This window comes from Elephas maximus, chromosome 19, assembly GCF_024166365.1.
Source record: "Elephas maximus indicus isolate mEleMax1 chromosome 19, mEleMax1 primary haplotype, whole genome shotgun sequence".
Taxonomy (NCBI): Eukaryota; Metazoa; Chordata; class Mammalia; order Proboscidea; family Elephantidae; genus Elephas; species Elephas maximus.
In genome coordinates, this window is record NC_064837.1 from 12,229,654 (window position 1) to 12,254,535 (window position 24,882).

Below are 24,882 nucleotides of genomic sequence, written 5' to 3' on the forward strand. Positions count from 1 at the left end.
ATAGGCGGTAATGAATATTTGTGCTCTTTGGGGAATTAATTCCAGTAAGACTGTACTGGGCTTTGTGCAATACTCAGCCCCCTCCTTCCGGGACTTTTTTAAGATCTCAGAGTACAGGAAAGGGAGTGAGATGTGTGTACGAATTGTTAAATGCCAAAGGCATATGCTGTAAATGCCATGTGAACGGAACAAAATGAGTTTTTAGGGATGATAACAGGAAGGGGCGTTTCCGGGGTGCTGAGGTGGAATGCTGTGAAGGAGGAGACATTTTCTCTTGTCCTTGAAGGATTTGCTGAATAATAATGAACCTAACTTTACCAAGCACTTACTAAGTGCCGGGCAGTGTTGTAAGCACTAATTTATAAGCATTTAACATTTAAGGGTGTAGTTTACATGAGCTAACTCAACTAGGAAGGGTAATATTTTTATAAGTGAAGTTGGCATGAGGGAGGGAAAGGTAAGAATGATCCCATTATGGAAGTGGAAGACCACAGCAGGTATTCCACTAAGAGTGAGGGTTCCGTTTTGACTTTAGGGCTGGGGCAAAAAGGGAGGGTGAGTAGGAAGTGAGTCTGGGGTAAGAGGTTAAGACCAGACTGTGGAGAATCCTGATTGCCAGTCTCAAGTGGAATTTGGGCTTCACAGACTAAATAGTGTGAAGCCACTAAAGCTTTGTAAACCAGGAGAGCAACACAGTTGACCCCAAGGAGGTGTAACTGGCAGTGGCTTATAGGATGGCTGAAAGTCAGAGAACCTGGGAGTAGAGAGTTCAGGTCTAGCGGGAATGGAAGGAATGCCTGAGGAAAAGGAGTAGAGGAATGGAGTTTTCTCTTCTTTCTGGCTAAAAGAAGCAGATATTTGGGGAGTAACCAGTTGCCGTGGAGTTGGTTCTGAATTACGGCGACCCTGTCTGTGTCAAGAGAACTGTCCTCCGTAGGGTTCTCAGTGGCTGATTTTTTAGAAGTAGATTGCCAAACCTTTCTTCCAAGGTACCTCCAAATCTTATAATCTAGTTGAGCAGTCAGGAGATACACACAATGATAGGACTGCGCTAGTCCTTATCTTAGCTCCCAGCTTCCTGGGCATTCTCCTTCCGTTTTCTTTTCATTCCATGCCTTTATGCCCAGATGTCAGGTAAGACTTTGGCAGCAGTGGTTCAGAAGTTCTAGAACGTGAGATTGGCAGGCAAGGGAGGAGGTGGGGGGCTGGAATGATCAGCAGAGATTATGTCTCACAGGTGACGTGTTGCATAAGTAGGACCGTGTCTAGAGGCTCTTTAACTGCATTTTTGTGCTTCCCGCTCGATAGACACAGAAACAGTATGTATTGGATTACATAAACGCTTAGAGGAAACCCTTGCAGCCTTCTGGAGCTCCTTTGGTCCCCACACGAGCCTGTTAATCTGCACTTGGTCCAGTGCTCTGTCTTCACAGACCGCACTGTTTGCATGCCCAGGGTATAGCCCTCGACTTCCTAAAGGTGTGCAGCCTGGGAGCATGTTTGGCCACTTTTGTCAAAGTAGTCTAAGAAAAATCTAACTCACCCCGAGTTTGATTGGCTGTGCTGCTTCTGCCCTGGCATAGTGCTAAGTGTTTGCTGTCCTGATGATGATGCTGTTAGCAGTCCTGTTGTCCATCCGCTGAGGTAGACAGTTACTCAGTTTAACGTCCAGTGAAGCTTTCAAAGGCCACTGTTGGGAGGGCTCATCTGCAGGGTGAAGGGCAGGAGGGAGGCAGGACCCTGGTGTCTCACGCAGGAAGTCAGCGGCAGACACAGAAGTCTGAAGAGGGTTCCAAGGTGGAGAACTTATCACTGCTGCTCTCCTTGAATATGGAGCCCTCGTGAGACATGGGGAGCTTTTTCTCCAAACCAAAAAACCAAACCCGCTGCCATCCAGTCGATTCCAACTCATAGCTACCCTCTAGGGGAAAGGAAATCACCCTGGAAAAACACATAGTTATTTCCTCCTTTTATACCCACTTAAATGCAAAAGAAGAAAATGACAGGTTGGCCATGAGCGTAATATAGTTTCCCTGTGGAGACCCAGTACGTTGAGTATAAAGCATTTTGTGTTAAAATAAGCGTTTGTGTTAGGGTTTTGTAGCATTTGCCCGAGGCCAAACCAAGAGCAATAAGATTTATCGGTGGCAGCCCTGCCCTAGAGATTCATAGTGCCCTACTTTTTGCTAAAAGATGTTATTTTGGGATCAGTCTCCCAGCTAGCGACATAGGACATCTTGTCACTTCTTGAGGCTTTTATACAGAGAAAACTAAAGATTGCCTTTTCATGTAAGTGTGCCTCTTAGGGTATCTTCCTGAGTGGCGATATAAGCAATAAGTATCTTCTTATAACTTACGGTTTGAAGTTATTTTAAGTTTAATTGACAAAATCATAAAGGATTTTATATCACATTGCAGATTTTTAACGTTTTGCTGCAACAGAGCTTAATTTTGTTTTCCTTAATGGTAGTTACCTGTCTTTCAGGAATTTGTATTTGACGTAAATTATCTTTCAGAAACCTGTACTGGAAATAAAATGACATGTGGGTGTGAATTTTTAACAGCAGAACCACTGCTGCTTGTTTACGTTTCTCACAGTGCTTTAACCGACTGCAGCCCTGTCCTCCTTTGCCAACTGCAAGATAATTTTATGATCAATGACTCAAGTAGTACCTTGTTACTCTTAAATTTCATCCTTCATTTTACATAGAGATGATCATTTAACATTGATAAAATGCTCGCACCTGGAGATGAGAATGTGCTCCTTCGATTTAGCCAGACTTATTTTGTAAGAACTTTGTCCAAATATGCAAATTCTCTATCTAAAGCAGTAATGTTTGCATGGAATCTGCTCTGGACAAGCCACTTTTGTAGCCCAGTTTCAAAGTTTACTTGTGATGTCGAATGTCTTTCACACTAACCGACGTGTTTGTGTATCTGCTCTTCTGTCCTGTTTTCGCTGTTTCTCTGCTTTAGAGATTCAGAATATTCAGAGAGCTTCTTTCTATGACAGTGTTTCTGGTCTTCATGAGCCACCAGGTGAATGGATAAAGCCTGTAGGTCTTCCAAAACAGAAGGGTGTTAAGCCCACAGGGAAACACTTGTGGGGGGGCTGGTAGGGGGGCTGGGGAGGGCAGGGTAGCTTGGGGGCCTGGGGTTGGTTTTTGGGTTTCTGTTTTTGTTTTGCTCATAGGCCTGCATGAACCTGTCATTTCATGCTCAGTTTTATTACACTTCAAGGCAATTGTTTGAGTGCGTAAACAACCCACTTGCTACTGCCTCCACATTGCTTCTTATCTTACGCATAGCGCTGCAGCACTGCATATTAAAAGGTATGTCGTTACCTTTTCCAATAGTGCCATTTTGATACACAGTTTCTATGGGAATTTTTAGGTATTGATCTGCTAAATAATTATTTTCTTCGTCTTTGAATCACCATTAAATTTTCAACTCTAAGCAATTCCAAGAAGTTTTTTTTTTTTTAAGTCACTAACATTTTGTGAACAATTACATATTTATGTTAGGTATTTTGGTCTTGCCATTGTACGTTTTGTTTGGAATTTACGTGCATTTCTGGCTACTTGGCTTTTTCTTTTGAACTGGAGACACTGAAACTATAAGGCTTGGTATATGCAAGTCAAGACTAAAAGTTATTAGAATTTGTACATTGAACTTGAAATTGAGCTCAGAAGTTTTGGACCCTGTGATCTGAACCTTTAGCCTAATGATGAGAGGGTCGAGAAAGCCCAATATAGGAATGAAGATCACCCAACCTTCCAGTTGTCGAATGAAATTGACAAGTAGCAAAATCCAAATATAAAGTTGAATTTATCTCATAAAATTTCCATTATGATTTGGAACATGGTAATGCTGAGATCCAAATCCATCTCAAAACTTATTTTAAACATTGTTGAAAGAATGTGCCTATTTTAATCCAAGTCAAGGTTCCTCCCACCGACTCCAGCTCACATACTATGATAGAAGTATATTGCACGCGTGGTGGGGAGGGAAATGGATTTATGCCAAGGAACACATGTGCTGTAATGGAAATTCCACAGAGGAACTCTAAAGGAAGAAATCTTAATGCCAACATCTTTGGCCTCAGGAAGTACTGAAAACAGAGGAAGTGAGGAGAGACAGAGAGCGAGCTAGGAAGTAGTGTTAAGCTTATGGCTGCCCAGGACATGTGCTTTGTCAAAAGGTTAGTGCTTGATCTTTGGGACTTTCTCCCAAAGTAGATTATTCTGTGCCTTCATTAGATTAATTCTAGTCTCTTGAGACTGTGAGCTCTTCAAGAACAGGGGTACTGCCAATTCGCTCACCGTCAGGTCCTTTGCACCTGATACAGAGTAGGCACACCATAAATAAGTTGTCGAGTGTGGGAATGGGTGGGTGGGTGCTCCACACCCAATTTTCAGATCAGTAGCTTTGTCTGACATTCCCACTCGTGGCCTTTCCCTCTCCTAAAGCATAGATATTCTTCGTTGTGGGACCACAATCTCTGGGTGTATAGACCAGAGAGTTTTTGTACCAGTAGGCTCAAGTACAGAGCCGCTCTGAGATGACACCAGGCTGATAGGGAGCACGCTCATTTACCCCATCATATCCACACCTTCGTGCTGAGAACGCCGCTGATTCTGTCTCTCTTCGTGAGGTGTCCTTTGGTTGAGTTACTTTACCCAACCAAGCACCAGGAGCCTCAATCTCTGCTTCTCCTAAAGGTCCAGCCCTCCACCATGGCCCGGTCTTTGAAACTGTATATATTCGTTTTATAGCAAAATGTTGTTCTCAAAATGTGCTTATGGGTTCCAAGGAGATCCCAGGGAAGGGTAAGGAGTTTAAAAATGAAAATTTGGAGGCGTTAGTATTTTCAGTGATTTCTCAGAAGACGATGGATGAAAGAGTTTTTAGGATTCAAATTGTTGCCTTTAATGTGCTAACATGTATTAAGCATCTCTCTCTACAGGAGATGACATAATGCTAAGAAGGACCCTGGGCTTCTAACACTAATAGCAACATGAACCATGTACAGGCTTTTGAGAATAAAATGGAGAACAGGATCCCTAGAGGCAGAATGCAGGGTTCCTTCCAGTATCTTCTATAAACCAAAGGACTGTTTTCTTCTAAATGTATTTTCAAAGTGTAGACTTCTGAGAGAAACCAGGAATGGAGCTGCAAGCAGAATGAACCAGCAGGAGGGATTGTAACTTCAAAGTTACAGGCAGGGCCTTTGGACTCAAGGTTGAGTTCCTGAGGTCAGGTGGGGACAGCGGTGCTGAGTTCTCAGGTTATTTTGAGTACCAGATGAGCTTGAACCTGGCACATGGGAGGTGTTCAAGTTCACGGTGTCTGAAGTCGCACTTGCCACTGCCACCGCCGCAGCTGCTATTGACCTTTGTTGCTGCTGTCTTTGTAATTATTTAAGAAACAGAAAATAAATGTTTATTTCCTTGGTTTTTATTTAATATAAGTCCATGTTTATCCATAGTGACATAAGGCCGGGCTAGTAGGCAGTGCCAGTGTGCATAGGCGCAGGGGAGCTGGTAGGGGGGTGGCAGGGGCAGGAGAGCAGGAGGACTGTCAGGAACACTGGGGCTTCCTGCTTACCCGGACAGCTTTGACATCTTCCAGGGGCGGGAAAACACAAGTGGGGACAGTACCCAAGTTCAGCTTAATATTGGTGCTTGGGATAAAGAATATGGCTCTCTTCTTAAATTACATCCTTTCTATCAGCCTGTGGGCTTCCTGGAATTTTCCCAAATATTTCCAAATACTCTACAACAATTAATAGATTGTATCTGTTATTACCGTGTAATAGGGATATTACGGAAATATCCATAATGTTAAGATTGTTTCTGGGAATTCATAGCAGTTAAATATTTGTTTCCAAATCTGTTTTTAACTCTGAGTACCATTTGTGTTTAGGTTAGGGTAGTATTATCTTTGCTTAAACGAGCATTTACTGAGAACCTACCACATGCCCTAGCACAGTGCTGGGCCCTCAGAGGCCTTTCATAAGAAGTGCAAGATACAGTTCTTAACCATCACCATCCAGCTGTTAGCGTTAAAACAATATATATTATTTTTTTATTTTTTAGCTGATTAAAATAGGTTTCTCCCTGTTTTTGGTTTCTAGCTGTATTAACTAGAGTGGATTTCTGAAAAAATGGCTTAAATACTTCAGAATTAAATTCAGTAGCACAAGTATTACAGCCCATGCCTGAATTTAGAAAACATAAAAATCTCATAGACCTTTTGTCTGCGAGATTGTCCCCTGGGAGAGGGACAGATTAAGAATCCTGGCACCTGACAATGTCATTCCTTAAGAAAACCGTTGATGGCTTGATGACATGGATGATGACAAACCTGTGTTGTTTTTCTCCCCTAAAGTGTGAACGTGCCCTTAGAGGTTTCAGACCTACAGAACTCATCTAGTGTCTGACCGGTCAAACGAGCAGACCAGATTTGATAGATTAATAAATAAGGTTAGTGTAAAATACCTTGGATTCTTTTCAGACTGCTGGAGAACCAAATAATGGATTAAAACGTCCACCAGCAACCGAACCTAGGTTTTCTCAGCACTTCAGATAGAGGCTGTTTGTAGCAGTGGGAGAAACAAGCCTGTCTTTATACTGACACCATGGCTTCAAGACACTGGATTTTTAGTAGTGATATTTATTTAGTAGTGATATTTAGTATTGATATTAGATCTTAGAAGGGGCAGCACTCCTCATTTTTAGAACCTGCTGGAGTCTTGGCATTTTCGGCCTTTCTCTGCTTCCTGCTCTCACCATTTTCAGTAAGAAGATACTCCTTTAAGATAGAAGTTTTTCTGGGTCTTGATTTTTGAGTGAAATCATGTATTGTTAGTGTGGCTTAAATTATTTAATGAATTTCTCCTAAGTGTTTCTCTTTTACCCACAAGATAAGTTTGCTCATTGGTAGAATTTCACGGAATTAAATCTGTTTAATTAAATTTTTGAATAAAAAAAGAACTGGAAGTCTAGAAGCACTAATTGTTTTAAAATCTGAATATGTAGCTTTGAATTACCCTTATTAAAATTATTTGAAAACCAAGTGAATTATGATTATATTTTTTACTTACTACCCACCCCCTCTACCAAAAAAAAAAAACCCCAGCTTGCAGCTGTGTTAGACAGTGTGGCTGTTTACATGCTGCCCTTGCAGGCTGAAGTGCTACAAAACCCATGCCACCTCATCCCTGCAAAGAAAACGGGGTGCACTTTTTTGTTGTGGTGGTGATTTGTTCTGGTAGAGTCTGTGGTCAGTCAGCGGGTGTTTATTAAACAGCTGTTTTGTGCCAGGCACTGTGCTCGGCTCAGCACAGATTATCTAAGCTGGTGGTTGAGGGCCAGGCAGGGCTTGGACAGGCCCTCCAGGCCTTGAGCGTGTGGATGCTGGGGAAGCTCGCTCAGCGAGGAGACACTCAGAAGGGTGCAAAAGGACCTGTCCTGGGCGATTTGAAGCCTGGACGAGGGAGTAGCTTAGCCTGTAGGCCGGGTAGACACTGGAGCCTAAGAAGACTTCCTCAAGGACGGTTAAGGAAAAGATTGGAGGTTTCAGAGTGACTGAGAATGTACTGGGATGACTGCAGGCAGTGGGCGCACTGGGCAGAGAGAAGAGGGGAGATCGAAGGGCTTTGTGTCTTTGAGAAAATGCACCTGGTTTGTAACAGCTGAGCTTAGGTGCACGAGTGGAAGGGGCCAGCGAGGTGGCTCCTTGAGCGCTGGACTGTTTTTCAGGCACCTCACAACTCCCTCAGGTAGGTCACTTTAGCTCCTTTTCTCAGAGGAAGAAACAGGCTTGGTGAAGTTGCGTACCTTGTCCCAAGACCTCACAGCTCCTGAGGGGCAGATGTTTCACTCTTCTCATTCTCTTCTTCATCACCATGCTATACAAAAAAAAAGACCAAACCCATTGCCATCAAGTCGATTCCGACTCATAGCGACCCTATAGGACAGAGTAGAACTGTTGCAGGTGCTATGCTATTTGGGCTAAATTGTTTGGACTGTGCCCTACAGGCTACAGGAGAAATGGGAGGATTTTAAGTGTAAGAATAAATAACTTAGACACACTGGGACATTTTTGAGAGTGAGCGGGGGACAGAAGACATAATGGAAAGACTACTGGGGCAGCAGGGGTGGAGGGCGAAATGGGGGGGGCGGGGGGAGGGCACAGGGAGGAAGCCGGTTAGGAGGTTATTGGAGAATCAGTGAGACGTAAGAGCCCCAATGAGGGCAGTGGAGTGGAGGGGCTGGATTGAAGACATTTGGAAGTTTGGCTTGACCAGTCTTGGTGAGCAGCAGGATGTGCAGGGGCACTCGAGGCTGACCCCTGGTTCCTGGCTGGAGTAACAAGTGGTCCCATTTGGATAAGAAGTGCAGGAGGAGGAGCAGGATGGAGGGTAGAGTAGAGACTGGCCTCCATTTCAGGGCAGTGACCTCCTGTCCTCACCCCTGTTTTACTTCCCTCCTATTGCTGGCCACTTCTCAGCCTCCTTCTCTAGCTGCCCTTTCTCTGCCAAGTTCCTTGGGGCTTAGTCCCAGGCCCTCATCTCCTTTTGCTTTTCATTTAGGTGGTCTCATCCAATTCCACAACTTTAAATCCTTAAGTCAGCAATCCCCAAATTTACTTTTCTAGTCCAGACCTCTCTTCTTAGCAGCAGGTTGTCTACTTGACATTTTCTCTCCACGTTGATGTCTCATAGTCATCCCAAATGTAGATAAAGTTAGAGTCTGCCTTCCCACCCGTAAAACTCACTTCTCTTTCATCGTGCCTGTCTTAGTCATCTAATGCTGCTGTAACAGAAATACCATAAGTGGATGGCTTTAACAAAGAGAAGTTTACTTCCTCACAGTAAAGTAGGCTGAAAGTCCAAATTCAGGGCAGCATCAGCTCCAGGGGAAGGCTCTCTCTCTCTCTGTTAGCTCTGGAGGAAGGTCCTTGTCCTCAATCTTTCCATGGTCAAGGAGCTTCTCAGGCACAGGGACCCTGGGTCCAAAGGACGCACCCTGCTCCCGGTGCTGCTTTCTTGGTGGTATAAGGTCCCCACCTCTGCTTGCTTTACACCCCAGGGAAACTCCCTTTACACTGGATCAGGGAGGTGACCTGAGTTGAGTGGTGTTACAATCCCACCCTAATCCTCTTTAGCATAAAATTACGATCACAGAATAGAGATCAACCACACAATACTGGAAATCATGGCCTAACCAAGTCGACACATATTTTGGGGGACACAATTCAATCTGCGACAGTGCCCATGTCTGTAATGGAACCACCCGCCACTCAGTTGCTCAAGCCAAAATCTGGCAGTTATTCTTAAAATGTCTCTCTCCCTTTATTCTCTGTATCAAATTAATCAGAAAAGCAAGTTGATTTTTTCACCAAAGTATGTGTGGATCTATCATCTTTACCCATCTCCATAACATTACTAGTTCAAGCTGCCACTGTCTCGCCTAGAGCCTGGACTAATGCAGTGGGCGCCTGTCTGGGCCCCCACTTCCACTTCTCCAGCCCTTCCCCATCTATTGTTTGTGTAGCAGCTAGCGTGAACATCCATACCTTCCCATCACCCTAAGAATAAAATAAAACTTCAGCATGGCCCATGAGGCCTGGTGCCATCTTACCCGTCTGTTTCTGTCATGTCACTCACACGCCTTCGTCCTCACAGTATCTCTGCACTTGTAATGCGTTGTTGGCGCTAGCCTTCTTGCAGGTCCTCTTGCCCCCGGACCTTCACATCTCTATTCCCACTGCCTGGAGTGGTCTTTCTCCACTGACCCATTCTTAGCCTTTGGGCATTAAATGTCACCTTTCCAGAAAACTCCCTAACTATCCATCTCCCATAGCACCCTGCTCTTTCAGTGTCTTTCTCACCGTTTGTAATTATAAATGTATTTAATGTTTACATCATTTATTCACTAACATATATGTCTCAGCATCTGTTAAATGCTGGACATTATGCTTGGTGCAGGGGATGCAATGTGGAGTAGAAGCAGATGTGACAGGCCTGTAACAAGAATTTGTGAGTCAGGCGGGCACTTGTGTGACTTCCGGGTGGTGATGCCTTGCAGAGAGTAGCGTAGCCGTTGGGTGACTGGTTCTGGGTGGTCAGGTGTATCTAGTTAGACTCGTGACTGATCCCCTAAGATGAGACTATGGCTTGAGAAAAGCAGAGGGACAGGTAATATATATCTGTACTTGTTTCTTGCCCTATTCTAGAAAAGATTTCAGGTGTGTTTGGATCCCTAGTGAATGCCAATATGTACAGGAAAAGCAGAAGAGAAGTCTTCAAGGAACATGAGACTAGGGTAGCCAGAGAGGTGGATGCAGAAACAGGACAAGGTGGGCTTCATAAAAAACCCAGGCATGGAGAGAGTTTTTAGAATGCTGATGGCATGGTCAACAGGTCAGTGTACGGGGGTCAAGTAAAATCAGAACCAGGCAGTGTCCGTTGGCTCAGCAATTGACCAGTCATTGCCTGAGTAGTATTGGGCAGAGGAGGAAGACGGGGAGAAGCCAGGTAGCTGCACACGGGAAGATAGTGGGAGAGGTTGTGGAGTGGTGTGTGTAAGCTACTCCGGAAAGAAGCTTGGCTCTGATGAATGAAGCAGGCAGATGCAAGGTCAAGGGGAGTTTGTTTCTTTGTGGGGCAGGCAGTAAAGCCACAGGAAGGAAAGGTGGTCTCTGAGGTGGGGAGATGGTTTGTAGATCCCAGAACACGAGCAGAAGGCATAGCTTTGACCTAAACCCTTGAGTCTGGTGACTGAGCTTAGAAGAAGTTATTACATAGTGTGCATGCATGGGCTGTGAATTTAAACAGACTCCACCCACCACTTTGCCAACTTCCATTTAAGACCCACGTAACCTGGGCAGTTAGCTTACCTCCCTGGGTCATGGTTTCCTCCTCTGGAAAAACCTCATTGGATATTGAGAGTTAATTGAGACCTTACTCGTAAGGCACTTCACGCAGTGCCAGGTCCCTATGGCTTTCTTCGCTGGGGAACGAAGGAAAGAGCTGGGGGTGGCTGTTAGAGCAAAGAGGGCATTACTCAGGGCAGGCCAGTTGATATTCTGGTGGTTTAAATAATGTTTCCTTAATGTGTTTCATTGATTTAACAAGCTTTAATGAGAGCATGTTTTGCTAGTGGCTGGTGCCCTGTGTTTATAATCTCATCATTGAAAGTACTGGGTCGTGTGGATAACATAAAACGTTAGCTGCTTTAATAAGAGGGTGCTGTCTGAGAAATTCAATCACACAGGAAGCTGAAGCATTTGTTCGTCTCAAAGACTCCTTCCCATTTTGTTCCTTGCCCTTTGAAAAGTGTTAGTCGTGCTTTGAGGAGAGAGCTGAGGAACACGCATACTTCTAACCATCTGAGCTGATGTGATGTAATCTTCCTGCATTCGTTCCGGAACCTTTAAGGGCTTCTCTTATTGCAAATCTAATGGCTAATAGAAGATAACTCTGGTCCCTCATCCCTGAGCATGTCCATTTAGGGGCTCTGCATTGCACAGTTGAATACTTTTATGTGTATTTTAAAGAGCCATTTCATATTTTGAGACTTAAAACAGTATCTGTTTGTGTATCAATAATGCTAGCCAATGATCTTTCATTGGCCAAATGTATACGTGACAGGCAAAGTGTTAGCCAAAACAGTGAGTTCCTGAAATAGCGCAGTGGCAGTCATCTGCTGGAATGTGGTAGTTTGAAGTTCTCAAAGCACTACAGTCCCCTGCCATATAAGTGTGTGGCTGTTAGTTCCACGGCTTGTGCGGTGTCGGTATGCGACTGCCTTACCTATATGGCACCTCTTACCATTTGTCCCACGAAGCTTGTGCTGCTGCACCCTCACTGTGTCTGCCTCCTGCGGCAGAGGCGGAGTCGCCTGATTTCCCTTTGCCTTCTTATTTTTACCAGTGGACCGGATCGTGGGTCTGGATCAAGTTACTGGCATGACCGAGACTGCTTTCGGCTCTGCATATAAGACCAAGAAGGGCATGTTCCGTACCGTCGGACAACTCTACAAAGAGTCTCTCACCAAACTGATGGCCACTCTCCGCAACACCAACCCGAACTTTGTTCGCTGCATCATTCCCAATCACGAGAAGCGGGTATGTGTTAAACAGAACGTCTGCTGGTATTTACTGGACCCGATCTGTGTCAAGTTACGAAGGTGGAACCGTAAAACTGTCGTTTGCTTGCTTAGGCTGGAAAACTGGACCCGCATCTAGTGCTGGATCAGCTTCGCTGCAATGGGGTCCTGGAAGGGATCAGAATCTGCCGCCAGGGCTTCCCAAATCGCATCGTTTTCCAGGAATTCAGACAGAGGTATTTCTTTCTAACTTGTTTTTTTTTGTGTAAGTATCAAGTAATATGAATTCAAACCATGGGATAATGAGGAAAAATGTTTCCTCATATCCTGGGTAAGTTTAGTTTTCTTTCATGTAGGAAAGGGATACTCATCATGACCCTTATACTGGAGGGTCAGACCCATGCCTGCCTAATAAAAAGGCGACTGCCACGGGTCTCCAAAGCACTGGGAGACATGCGCCAGGTCAGCTGTGAGAGAAAAAGTTGAAAACTTGCCGTTTGATCATTTAGACAGTGCTACCTGGGATTTAAACATACGTGTATAGGGTCACTATTAGTTAGCATTGACTCGACAGCAGTGGGTTTGGTTTATTTTTAAAACTTACTTTTAGTATATGAGTAATATGTGTTCCTTTTAGGAAAATATAGAGAAGTTAAAAGTAAATTAAAATCATCCAGGGTTGTCTCCTGAGAAGATTTTGGGCTGTCTCTGTCCACCTTTTTCCAATGAATATGTCTGTGTGTGCGTGTGTCGAGTGTGTGTGTGTGTGCGTACACACTTAAAGTTCTCTAAGGAAAAAAGATAGGCAGTAAGCTGGATGAGAAAGGAAGGGTGAAGGAAAAGACAAAAGGGGAAGTTCCACGTGAAATAGAAACGGGCGAGGGCCTATAATGGGAAAGAGTTCTTTTTCGGATTTATTGGATAATTTCCTTTAATAGTTAATTTGGTTTGCTTTTTTCCTTATTTCTCCTGGAAATCAAATTCCAAACATGACAGTGTTTACTATTCCACGAAATAGATACGGCCACACGTTGGGTCACAGCAACAACACAGGTCAAAGAACAGTCCTTCCTCCCGCTGTTGGGGAGGGAGTCTAGCGAGACGCTCCTCGAGCCTTCTGGGACTTCAGGAATCCCCTTAGTGTGGCCCCCCTGTACTAGAAACAGTCTGGTCGATTTTCACATTTTGTTGGGGGATGAAGAAAAGCAGTAAGTTCTTTAAAATAACTAGGCTTTTGGTCCTTTTCTGCCACAACCTCCTAAATCTCATCTTTGACCAGCAAAGTGACCTCATTTTCACTTTACTAGGTCTGCAGAAAACCTCAGATGATTATCTGGTCATCTAGGTTAACATATATTACCTGTCATTTTATTATTGCCTCTTAGAGAAAGCAAAACTCAGAAGTAGTAGATAAACATATTCACAAATTTCGACAAAAGATTTATTGGATACTTTTTTTGCAGATACGAGATCCTAACCCCAAATGCTATTCCGAAAGGCTTTATGGATGGTAAACAGGCTTGTGAACGAATGGTAAGCATTTCGTGATTTTTCTAACTGTGGATTATAGATATAAGCTTTCCTGTCACACAAAATAAACGGACTTTTTCTCCCTTAGATCCGAGCTTTAGAACTGGACCCTAACTTGTACAGAATTGGACAGAGCAAGATATTTTTCAGAGCTGGAGTTTTGGCACACTTAGAGGAAGAAAGAGATTTGAAAATTACTGATATCATCATCTTCTTCCAGGCTGTTTGCAGAGGTTACCTAGCCAGAAAGTAAGTGGGTGGTCATGAATTGCACACTTGCTAAGTATGAGCAGGTGCTCAGCATTGCGTTCTGTGCTAAGGATGTAAGAGTGTGACTTACGAGGTCCTTGTCCTTGTAGAAATTGAGTTTCTGACGGAAGAGGTACCCAGCAAACAGATGCACGTTCTAAGTAGTGACATGTTGGAGTGAGGAAACAAACAAAAGGCCAATGCAGAGAATGAAAGTTGGGAGTCCTCCTTCCAGTTGGGTCATCATGGCAGGTTTCTCGGGCTGAAACCTGAAGGCCCTGTGACGGGAGGGGAGGGCAGCCTTCTGTCGGGGCTGTAGCAGCAGGCCTGGAGAGTGTGTTGTGCTTTGAGAAACAAGCAGGCCGCTGCGGCTGGAGCACAGTGAGCAAGATGAGGCTGAGAAGGAAGCGCTAGGCGGGGCTGGACGTGCAGTGCTGCCTCATTGAGGGGCCTCACAGAGGCTGCACTGTGCAGAATGGTGGATGGAAGTGGGCAAGAGCGGAGCTGGGTGGGCCAGTGGGAAGCTGTCAGAGTGATTTGGGTGGATGATGATGGTGCCTAGGCCCCAGAAGGTGGTAGTGGAGATTGAGGGAGAGGTTGGATTTGAGAAAGAAATCTGAAGAACTTAGAAACGGTTTGGATCTAGGGGGTAGTACTTGTGTTTTCTTTACTTCTTCCTACAGAAGACTTAGACTTTGGAAGTGAGACAGGTTGAGAGAGGTGACTAGTTTGCCACCCAGACAGTTCCAGCAAGCAGCTTAGGAACACCTGGACTGGAGGTTAAGACTCTGAGATGATGGGCCCTTGGTGTGGGTGGAAGCCGCTCTGGGTCACGGGCCATCAGCTTGCCGAGACCCAGATCCAGAGACGCTGATCTAGATCCTTAAGCTGAATTAGGGGAGGCAGCACTTGTGCTTCTTTGCCCATAAAGGAGGATGCTGCGTAGCGTGGAAAGGGGAAGAATAATGGATCTTATCCTTAACAAGTCATACTAGGAAGAAACAAAACTAGATGAGGTACCATCGAGTCGATCCCAACTCATGGAGACCCCATGTGTGTCAGCGTAGAACTGTGCTCCTTAGAGTTCTCAATGGCTGGTTTTTCAGCAGTAGATTGCCAGGCCTTTCTTCTGAGGCACCTCTGGGTTGACTAGAGCCTCCAGCCTTTCAGTTAGCAGCCAAGTGTGTTAACCTTTTGCCTCACCTAGGGACTGCCATCCTAGGCAAGAAGGAGTGAAAGACTTGGGCTTGTATGTATGAAATCTGAGGGCATATTTGAATAATAAAGTGAACCTGATCACGGCAAACACCATTCTCACCGTGCCCACTGGACCCGGCATATGGACCGAGCACATGGGCACATGTGCCTTCCCAACTTCCCAGAGTTAATAAGTTTTACAGCTCCCACAAACACACCACAGCTGTCCAACGCGCATGAAATGAGGTGCATAGATTGTGAACACTGCATGCGGCTTTTTCACTGAAGTCTAAACCTTGCAGACTTTTCATTGCAATATAAAATCAAAAAACAAAGATACTACACTTGGCACGGTCTCATCTTAAAAACTTAAAACCAGCACATCTGTGTAATCTGTGTAAGCCAGTGTGTCTGTCATTTGCCACACTGTCCCCTACATATTCTAGTCACACTCTCCGTGTGGTGAAATGGGACTCAAGTTGGAATAAATCAATAAATGAAGATAACCTGTTCGAAAGAACCAGATTGTAGTCTGGGGCAAGGCAGAACAGTGCCTAGAGTAGTCGAGAAGATAGATATCTACGTGGAAGTCCGTGAACCTGAAGTGAAGCGCCCTGAGGACACTGGGATGAGCCTAGGATGAGAGAGAAAGAGGAGTGATATTGTACACTTTTCCTTCCTGGACACTTGAATGATGTGCTTCAGGTGCAGGTCACAACACCCGCTAAAGACACATAGAACAGTCAGTGCCTGACTCATAGTAGGTAGTCGGTCAGGTGATTTCTGACTGGTTGACTATTGTGGAAAGCTAGCTGCCTCATTCAATTAAAAGTGTCTGACATGTTCCTGACTTACTGTCCTGACAGATTCATCTCCCAGAGGGTCAGAGAAGCAACGAGGGCCTTGGTTTTTAATTAGAAGAACAGGTGAATTTTTACTCCCATAGGGGATGGCAAGAATTGCTGTATAGTTTCAGAAAGCATTGTTGAAACTGTTGAAGACTTAGCCACATCTTCTGGTTGGTAGGAATATATTAGAAGGTAGACGACTTTGAAGGGAACAAGAATAAAAGCAGTTGTGAAGCAGTGAACTCAGGGAAAATTCCAGCTAGCCAAGAGGAATTAGGTGGCATCAGAGAGTTACAGGGAGCCCTGAGGGTGCAACCGGGAACCCCTCGGCCACAACCGAAGGTCAGCGGTTTCAACCCACCCAGCAGCTCTGCAGGAGCAAAGACCTGGCAGTCTGCTCCCATAAAGATTACAGGCCAGGAAACCTTAGGGGTCAGTTTTCCTCTGTCCTATGTGGTTGCTACGAGTCCGAATCAACTCAACAGCATACAACAACAACGTGGAAGTCATGCGATTCCTGTGAGGAGGTGTGATAGGCAAGGTGGCAGAAAACTGAAAAACACTCATTTGTGCTCTAAACCTGCAACTTCCTGCTTTTTTCTCAAGACACTCCCACATGCATCCTGATACAGGTGTTTGCTGGAGTAAAAGAATAATTCCACGTTTGTTTACTGTCTTTTCTATCTCCAGCAAATTACTGCTCTTTCCTAGGAGAATCTTATGGCTACTCCTGCAAGCAGTTACAAAAAGGGCTGAAGAGAAATCATTAGGGACGTAGAAGTGTCTAGTTGTTCCTTCGTTCACTCAACAAACATGCTTTGAGGAGGCCTTGAGGGTAGCGGCACGTGACTGTCTGCTACCAGGAGAGACCAGTTGCCGTCCACCAGGAGGCGGCTCAGAAGAAAGTCCAAGAATCTGCTTCCAAAAATCAGCCATTGGAAACCCTGTGGACCTTTTCACGGAGGTGGTGCAGACGGGGGCCGGAAGTGCAGACGGGGGCCCCTGCCCCTCCCAAAACTGAACCCAAAGGGAAGGCGTCGGAAGCCAAGAAGGCAGTGCCGAAGGGTGTCCACAGTCACGAGAAAAGAAGACCAGCACGTCACCCACCTTCTGGCCGCCCGTCTGTCCTCGGGAGAGCCACCCCGGGAGAAACCAGCTTGACCACTGTGCCACGTTAAAAAAAGGAGCTAGTTGCCTTTGAGTCGGCCTCAACTCGTGGTGACCCTGTGTGTATTCTAGTAGAACTGTGCTCCTTAGGATCTTCATGGGCTGGTTTTTCAGACGTGGGTGGCCAGGCCTTTCTTCCGTGGCACTTCTGGGTGGACTCAAACCTCTAGCCTATTGGTTAGCAAAGTGTGTTAACCATTTGCACCACCCAAGAACTCTGATTATGTGGTGGGACCATAAAAATAATGGGGCCTGAAGGGGCATGATCTCTACTCCGGAGGAGCTCCAAGTCTTACTTGGGAAGATAGTCATTGAGTTTACAATTACAGAAGAGCATAATTACAGAGGAATGAATAAGACTGATATCATTGTGCTCTGAAACCCAAGAGATGAGAGCATTCAAGAAATAGGTAGGCCACAGAGTCGTGCCACAGAGAAGGCAGTGCAAATTTGCCTGAAGAAAAAACTGCCAGATTCAGAGTCTAGGGAATCGTTTCCAAATATCTAAAATGCAGCTTCAGTCGAGTGATGGGGTGGAAACCAGATTGCTGGAAATCAGGGAGTGAGGTAATTGGGTTGCAAATCCTGAAAGTTGGATGCCAAGCACAAAAAGACAAGTTATGTACTAGAAGGAATGGCGGGGTAGAGAACTTTGTTGGGTTTTTATTTTTTTATTTATTTTTTTTTTTGCCAGAGAGGGGTGGGAGTTCAGAAAGGGAGCCAGTTCCTGAAGGACAATAAAAAATTGAAAACACTAGAGCAAGGGTAATAGGAAGAGGGTCTTGGGCCATGCTGAGGGACTGAGACAGCGTGGCAGGGAAACCCAGGCATGCTGATGAGACTAGGGTTCACAGTTCAACTCTGTGTCCTGCAAGAAGCCTCTCAACTTCTCCGAGCCTTCGAGAAGCCTTTGTCTGTACAATGGAAGACATTAACATGACGATCTCCAAGTTCCTTCCAGCATCACAGTGCTGTGCTCTACTGTGAGGGAGTGGAGAAGAGGAAGGTATTTACCTTGGAGGGGAAGGGATGTTTCTTCTGGGACAGATGGAAAAAAAAAAAAAGAGAGTAGCCAATAGAGTATGAGCAAAGGAAAGATGAGGACCTTACGTCCATCGTCTTCATCACCTCAGGAGAGCAGGGAGTTTGTTCACAGCTGAGCGTGCGTGTGAGCTGTGTTCATGGGTAAATGGCAGAAGGTGGGGGTGTTGAGGCAGTGCCCCTGGAGGCCGTGAGAGAGCCTTGGGGTTGGCTGAGCAGGCGGTGCGTGTGGACTCACGGTGGGCATTGCCTGCACACTTCACTGAGGACTCATTGATGTACCCATTCCTCCCCGGTAAGAATGTTTGCTTCTAGAAAGGCTTGTGATGACAACAGCTGTTAAGACACGTTTTCCTTTGCATCCTAAGTTTTCCTTATGGTTTTTCAGGGCCTTCGCCAAGAAACAGCAGCAACTGAGTGCCTTGAAGGTCTTGCAGCGGAACTGTGCCGCGTACCTGAAACTGCGGCACTGGCAGTGGTGGCGAGTCTTCACAAAGGTTGGCCACGTTTGTTTACTTCCAGATGCCTTCCCCGGTAGCAGTGTTTGGTCAGTAAAAGCCCACAGAAAAGAGATGTGGTGATAAACTGCTTGAATTCTATCATAGGTGAAGCCCCTCCTACAAGTGACTCGCCAAGAGGAAGAGCTTCAGGCCAAAGATGAGGAGCTGTTGAAGGTGAAGGAGAAGCAGACCAAGGTGGAAGGCGAGCTGGAGGAGATGGAGAGGAAGCATCAGCAGGTGTGTGTGTTACTTCAGAAACACACACGCCGCCCTGACTTAATCTGAGACCTTTCTTGATAGGAGCGCTCATACATTTAGTAGGAGTAAATAGCTACACCTCCCGTATCGACTTATTTTCTGTGAGGTGTTTTCACTCATTTCCAGAGCAGGTACGTTTTGAGAATAGAGTAGAAGTAATGGTACATTATGCTCCCAGTTTTGGCCTCATGTGAACTAAAGCCAACTTGACCTCTCCCGTCTCCGCCCTTGTCATTCTCCAGGCACCCAGAAGCTCGTGCTTATTACCAAGCACGTATTTAATGCCCGTTTCAGATGAGACGCCCAGTGCCGTCACCTTCCTGCACCTGCTTATGAGGGGAGTTAGAACAAGTTAAAGGGATGAGATGGTGGAGTGCAGGCCACCACCCGCCCTTCTCAAATCATCGTTCCTTTCCCAGGCAGTTATTCTTCGTGGAGAAAGCAGAGGCTCAGGAAATGTTTGCATGATAGTTGTAATGTTCTTGGTTGATACCAGACAGTCTTTAGTACTCACCGTGAGCTTTATAGCATTTGAGTGATACTTTCCTGTCCCTTTATAACGTACCTTAATGGACAAAATGTATTTCTTCAAAAATAGCATGAATTAAATTATTCAGGATAATTTGAGACAACAGGAACAACCAAAAAAGTTTCATCTAGTTTACTGCTCAGTAGCTAAAAGCATATTGGAACATTTTTCTAGTGGTGCCATGTATTTTAACTCCTGGTTCCTTCGGTGACATGTGTCGACCACTGACATCATGGGGGAAATCATGTACTAGACATTTGACTGTAATTGCAGCTTTTAGAAGAGAAGAATATCCTCGCCGAGCAACTGCAGGCAGAGACGGAGCTCTTTGCTGAGGCAGAAGAGATGCGAGCAAGACTGGCTGCTAAAAAGCAGGAACTAGAAGAGATTCTGCATGACTTGGAGTCTCGGGTTGAAGAAGAAGAAGAAAGAAACCAAATCCTTCAAAATGAAAAGAAAAAAATGCAAGCACATATTCAGGTACCGTCATCATTTTTGTTTAGAATTACATTTTGACTCTTCCGAGTGGGCCTGTTGACTAAATAGCAGCTCTGTATCCAGATTCTTGTGTTCCACTGAGGAGCAAAAGGAGCCTAGGTTGGAAGTCCTGACCCTTGCAAGGATGACCATCATTTGAAGCACACATATAATGGATGTCCTTCAAACATAGGCTTATTAATTTGAACAGGACTCTTCTTATGTTCCAGCGTGGCATCTTACAGTACGTAACGTGATTCAGTCAAACAGCCCAGGCTCTGCAGCATTCTGTGAGGGCTTCACGTCTTCCCTCAGTTGTCATTAGTAATTCTGTCACTCCCTCTGTTCATTAGATGGGCATCTACTGAGTGGTTTGGTTTGTAAAACATGCTTAGCACTGACCACAGAAGTGGTCAAAACTCAGAATAAAGAACTTAGCCCTTGCCTGGCACGCACTTTCTTACGGAGATACAAGCTATCCTCATGGTGAAGCACAACTATAAACGAGGCTGAGTACTTGGACAAATGATGCGGATGAGAGTTATTCTGTCGCTCCCCTGGGACCCACCCACCTCTTTTTCTCCCTGCCCCCCACCACCCTGTCTAATAGGCCATGGGGTCAGTGTCTGCCACTGTTACTTCATGGGTCCAAAACCAAGCCTTTCTCCCACACCTCTCCCTTAGTATTCATCTGACTTCATATCTTCACAAAGTATAGACAATTCAGGCGTTCGTCAGAACCACGAAAGATGTCATATTATTTTCTTAGCAGATACCCTATCTCACCTGATGCTAACCGTTCTTCCGTTCTTCAGCTTTCAGATATCCCGCAGTAGGTTAGCGGTTCTAATTTGAGGACTTAATTCTATAGATCAGTCAACAGAAGCCATCTAATTATCCAGCAGTACAGGATTGTTAAACCCTACTAGTATAATTATTATAAATAAAAAGATTTTTATTTTCATGGGTATTCATATTACATAGTTGCCAAAGTACGCATGCAACATGATATAATTTAAAATATTTCTGTAACTTATAAACTTATATGGGTGATTATATGTGGAAATATCCAGAAGGCCTAGGAGGATACTCAGTCTCCCTGGTGGCGTTATCAACGGTTTCTCTCTTCTCTTTGTTTAAAGACACATGCCCCTTTCATTAGTACTCTTTGCTCACGTGGGGAAGGACACTGAAATTCTGCTCCACCCCCTCCCCCACTGCCATGTTTCTAAGCTCCAGATTTCACATAAAATTCTTACGTTTCTCTGCTGTATTTAGAAAAAAATCTATCCTTATAGGAGCTGGACTTGATTTTTGTTTTGTTTTGCCTTTTCAACTTTTTATATTCTTTTACTCGACTCTTTCCAGTTTTAAGATTTTTGCTCTGTCAGCTTAATTTACTGTCTCTCTTTATGACGTGGTAAATTCATTCAAAGACACTTTAAAATATTTGACATTAGTAAATATTGATTCTTCTTGTATTTAGCCGAGTTTATTATATACTCTGTCATATAGGGTCACTGTGAGTCGGAATCACCTCGACGGCAGTGGGTGGGTCTATTATATACAGTAGTTTAGGATATAAAGACATTACTGAATTTGCGTGTCCTTCCCCACATGACCAAAACATTACTAATGAAATGAGCAAATGTTTTTAAACAAAGAGAAACCGCTGATAACGCCACCAGGGATAACTCAGAGTTGCTGGTAAGTATCCTCCTAGGCCTTCTGGATATTCCCACATTTTTTTTTCTCTTGCGGAATATCAGGCTCTGTATTAATTATGTGGCTCTCGGAAGAGACCCCAACCTTTTTGGTCCTTTACGTTGTTTTTTTTTTTTTTTTTGCCTGTGAGGCCTTCCCTGGAGGATTTCAGATCTGTCCCATTTTCATCCAAGACTACTAGAACTGTTTTTTGGTTTGGTTTGGTTTGGTTTCTAAGGTTAATTTCCAGATTACAATGTTAATAAATGATTGTTGTCAAAAACCTAGAGAATTTAAAGTGGCACTTAAAATCTCCTCCTACCTACCCTCCCATTACCTGTGTTATTTTTTTCTTGCATATTATTCCAAGCAGACATATATGGATTCATTTATTAATTGGAATTATGCTGAAGAAACTGTTAGGACCTGCTTTTGTCACCTCAGGAAGTACAGTGCAAGGAAGTAATTAGCAAAATCCCAACTCTGGAAAACTGTTAGACAAATGACCTGGTTTTTAAAACAAATGGTTGGGGGGTAGGGGGGCGGGAGGGGCAGAAATATAGGGTGACCTAGAGATTATAGGCGTCTTAAGTATTTTTTTTAAGTATTAGTCACAGTGTGTGAACTTTATTCAGATTCTGATTCAAACGGACAAATGTATTTTTTTTAAAGGCCCCTATCATTTAGAGATATAATCTGAAGGTTTTACAGATGAAATGTGATGTCTGGGATTTGCTCCAGAATAATCTTGGGGTAGAAGGTAGAGATATAGATGAAGCGAGGCTTGTTAAGGCCGGGGGGATGCGTATGTTCATTACGCTGCTGTGTGCACTTATGTACGTGTTTAGAGTTTTTCACGATAAAATGTTAATCTTTTGCAAGAGTTTCATTCTAAAATTAACCATGAGTAAATTACTTAGCCAAAGTTACCCTTGAAAATTTCTTAAATTGACCATAGAGTACACTGATTTATATGTACAGCCCTGTTCAGTAATGTGTATGTATCCATGTTTATTACATACGATAGTGTAGGATATAAAATAAAGATAAGACATTACTGTGAATGATAATGTTTAAACGCTAGAATCCCACCTAGTTTGGTGATATATTCATGTTTAAAAAGACACAGTTGAAACCAAGGTAACCCATTTCTCTCAAACCTATACTGTTTGGCCTTTTTTTTTAATCTTCTTTTTCTCTCTACTTTTGGTCAAGTGTGTATAGTTTAATTCAAATAAATTAAATATGTGTTTGAGTATTCTACTATATTATGCATATCTGTGTCACTATTATTCCAAAGTATGGATTTTAATTGCTATATGTTACTCCATTTTACGAATGTGCCAGCGTTTTAATTATCGAGACTTTTCTGCAGCATATTTGTAAGTGTTGCATATAAGTAACACTTCACTATGTCTTTTCATATAAATCACGTCTGTGATTATTTCCTGAAGTTGTTGGTTTAAAAGAAGTGCTCATTTTCAAAGCTTGCTGTGCTTTGCCATGTTGGCTCTCAGAAGGGTTGGCCCAGTTTATACTTTAAACTGTAGAGGATAAGAGTGCCTGTTCCACGTAATTGCATTTTATACTTTTTAAAATACCCTTGCCATTTTGAAAATCAAACATGGGCATCTCATTTTCACTTGCACTGCTTTTATCATCAGTGTGCGGTGGCGTTTGGTGGACAAAGTGCAGAGCTTGACTGTGTGTTGTTCTTCCCAAGGACCTGGAGGAGCAGCTGGATGAGGAAGAAGGTGCGCGACAGAAACTACAGCTGGAAAAGGTCACAGCAGAAGCGAAGATCAAGAAGATGGAGGAGGAGATTCTGCTTCTAGAGGACCAAAATTCCAAATTTATCAAAGTAAGAGAAATATTAGCGTAGACGGTTGATTTCAGAATACAGAAAATATTTCTGTGGATGCACTCACTGCAAAGTGATTGCAAATGGAAAAGTCTCAAGAAGATTCTAGGTTCATTTAATTAATTTTCTCAAGTCTCTACCTGTTTGGATTTCCAAAGACACAAAAACTGCTTAACTTTTTAAATCCACCAGATACCCTTATGATCTTTTAAACTTTTAATGTGTGTGTTTATATACGTTTATCAGTCATTAATGACTAGTTGTCATCTGTGTAAGCACTGATTCCTCCAACACTGTGTAACTGCGAATGCCAGGCAGCCGGGCCCCACGTCCGGGGTAGGCACCAAGATGAGGGCATGATCCTGCCTACTAGGGGTGTCCAGCCTGGTGGGGGAGGCAGTGCCAGTATGACTAGTCTTCTCTCTGGTCAAGGGAGGTTGACTTTCGGAAGTAATGCCAAACCAGCGTTGTTATCTTGAACTCCTTTTCTGAAGCAGTCGGTGTTTTCTATTCAGGAAAAGAAGCTCATGGAAGATCGCATTGCTGAGTGCTCCTCTCAGCTGGCTGAAGAGGAAGAAAAGGCAAAGAACTTGGCCAAAATCAGGAACAAGCAGGAAGTGATGATCTCAGATTTAGAAGGTCAGTGTTTGGGGCTAGAGAATTTAGAATTACTACATGTGAGTGTTTAAATTTCACTGTAATCAGAACATGCAAATAGAAAGTGTACGTGGTGATTGCTAATAATAAGGGCCTTCGGTTTGAATTTGGAGCCCCGGTGGTGTAGCAGTTAAAAGCTTCGGCTGCTAACTAAAGGGTTGGCAGTTCAAATCCACCAGCCGCTCCTTGGAAACCCTGTAGGACAGCTCTGCTCCGTCCCCTCGGGCTGCTCTGAGTCGGAGTCGACTCCACGGCGACAGGTTCAGTTGGTTTGGTTCAGTTTGGTTTCAGTTATTTAAAATAGGTTGGTTTTTGTTTTTAATTTCATCTATGTTGGAATGGCGTTAAAATATCTTTTAATTTTTTAAGTTAGGTACTATGGTGAAATAATATTGCCCATTTGATGACATAGTTGGGATCTAAATTAAGTGTGGGTTGCATGGGCCAGTGGACTCCATGTGTTTCATGTAAACGTCGCGTGAAAGCACTGAGGTCTCACCTCAGAGGGACCAGCTCCTGAGAGCAGACTGGCGGGGACAGAGGAGGTCTCACTCCGATGGCAAAAGGAATGTCAGGAAATCCTAGAATTTTTGCAGAATGAGTCACTGCTTTCTGCAGAAGGAATAGGAAGGTGGAAGTGGGAAGGCACATTTAAAGCCTTTTCTCCAAAGAGCAGCTGGAGGCGAGTATCGTCCTGGAGGAAGGAAGAGTGTGGCTCTTAACTCCGGGGGCTGGGAAGCTCAGTTCA

At 44.1% G+C, this 24,882-nt stretch overlaps 1 protein-coding gene across 6 annotated transcripts in view; it reads left to right on the forward strand.

The window, feature by feature from the left end:
• The window catches only part of MYH10 (myosin heavy chain 10), a 163,261-nt gene that overhangs the window by 108,874 nt on the left and 29,505 nt on the right, over nt 1-24,882 (forward strand). For all 6 annotated transcript variants that reach the window (XM_049861492.1, XM_049861495.1, XM_049861490.1 and 3 more), the window contains 9 exons: nt 11,942-12,135; nt 12,231-12,352; nt 13,580-13,649; nt 13,735-13,895; nt 18,537-18,645; nt 18,754-18,885; nt 19,709-19,915; nt 23,340-23,477; nt 23,993-24,116. In XM_049861492.1, the coding sequence (XP_049717449.1) occupies nt 11,942-12,135; nt 12,231-12,352; nt 13,580-13,649; nt 13,735-13,895; nt 18,537-18,645; nt 18,754-18,885; nt 19,709-19,915; nt 23,340-23,477; nt 23,993-24,116 (1,257 nt within the window). The remainder of the gene's footprint in view (nt 1-11,941; nt 12,136-12,230; nt 12,353-13,579; nt 13,650-13,734; nt 13,896-18,536; nt 18,646-18,753; nt 18,886-19,708; nt 19,916-23,339; nt 23,478-23,992; nt 24,117-24,882) is intronic.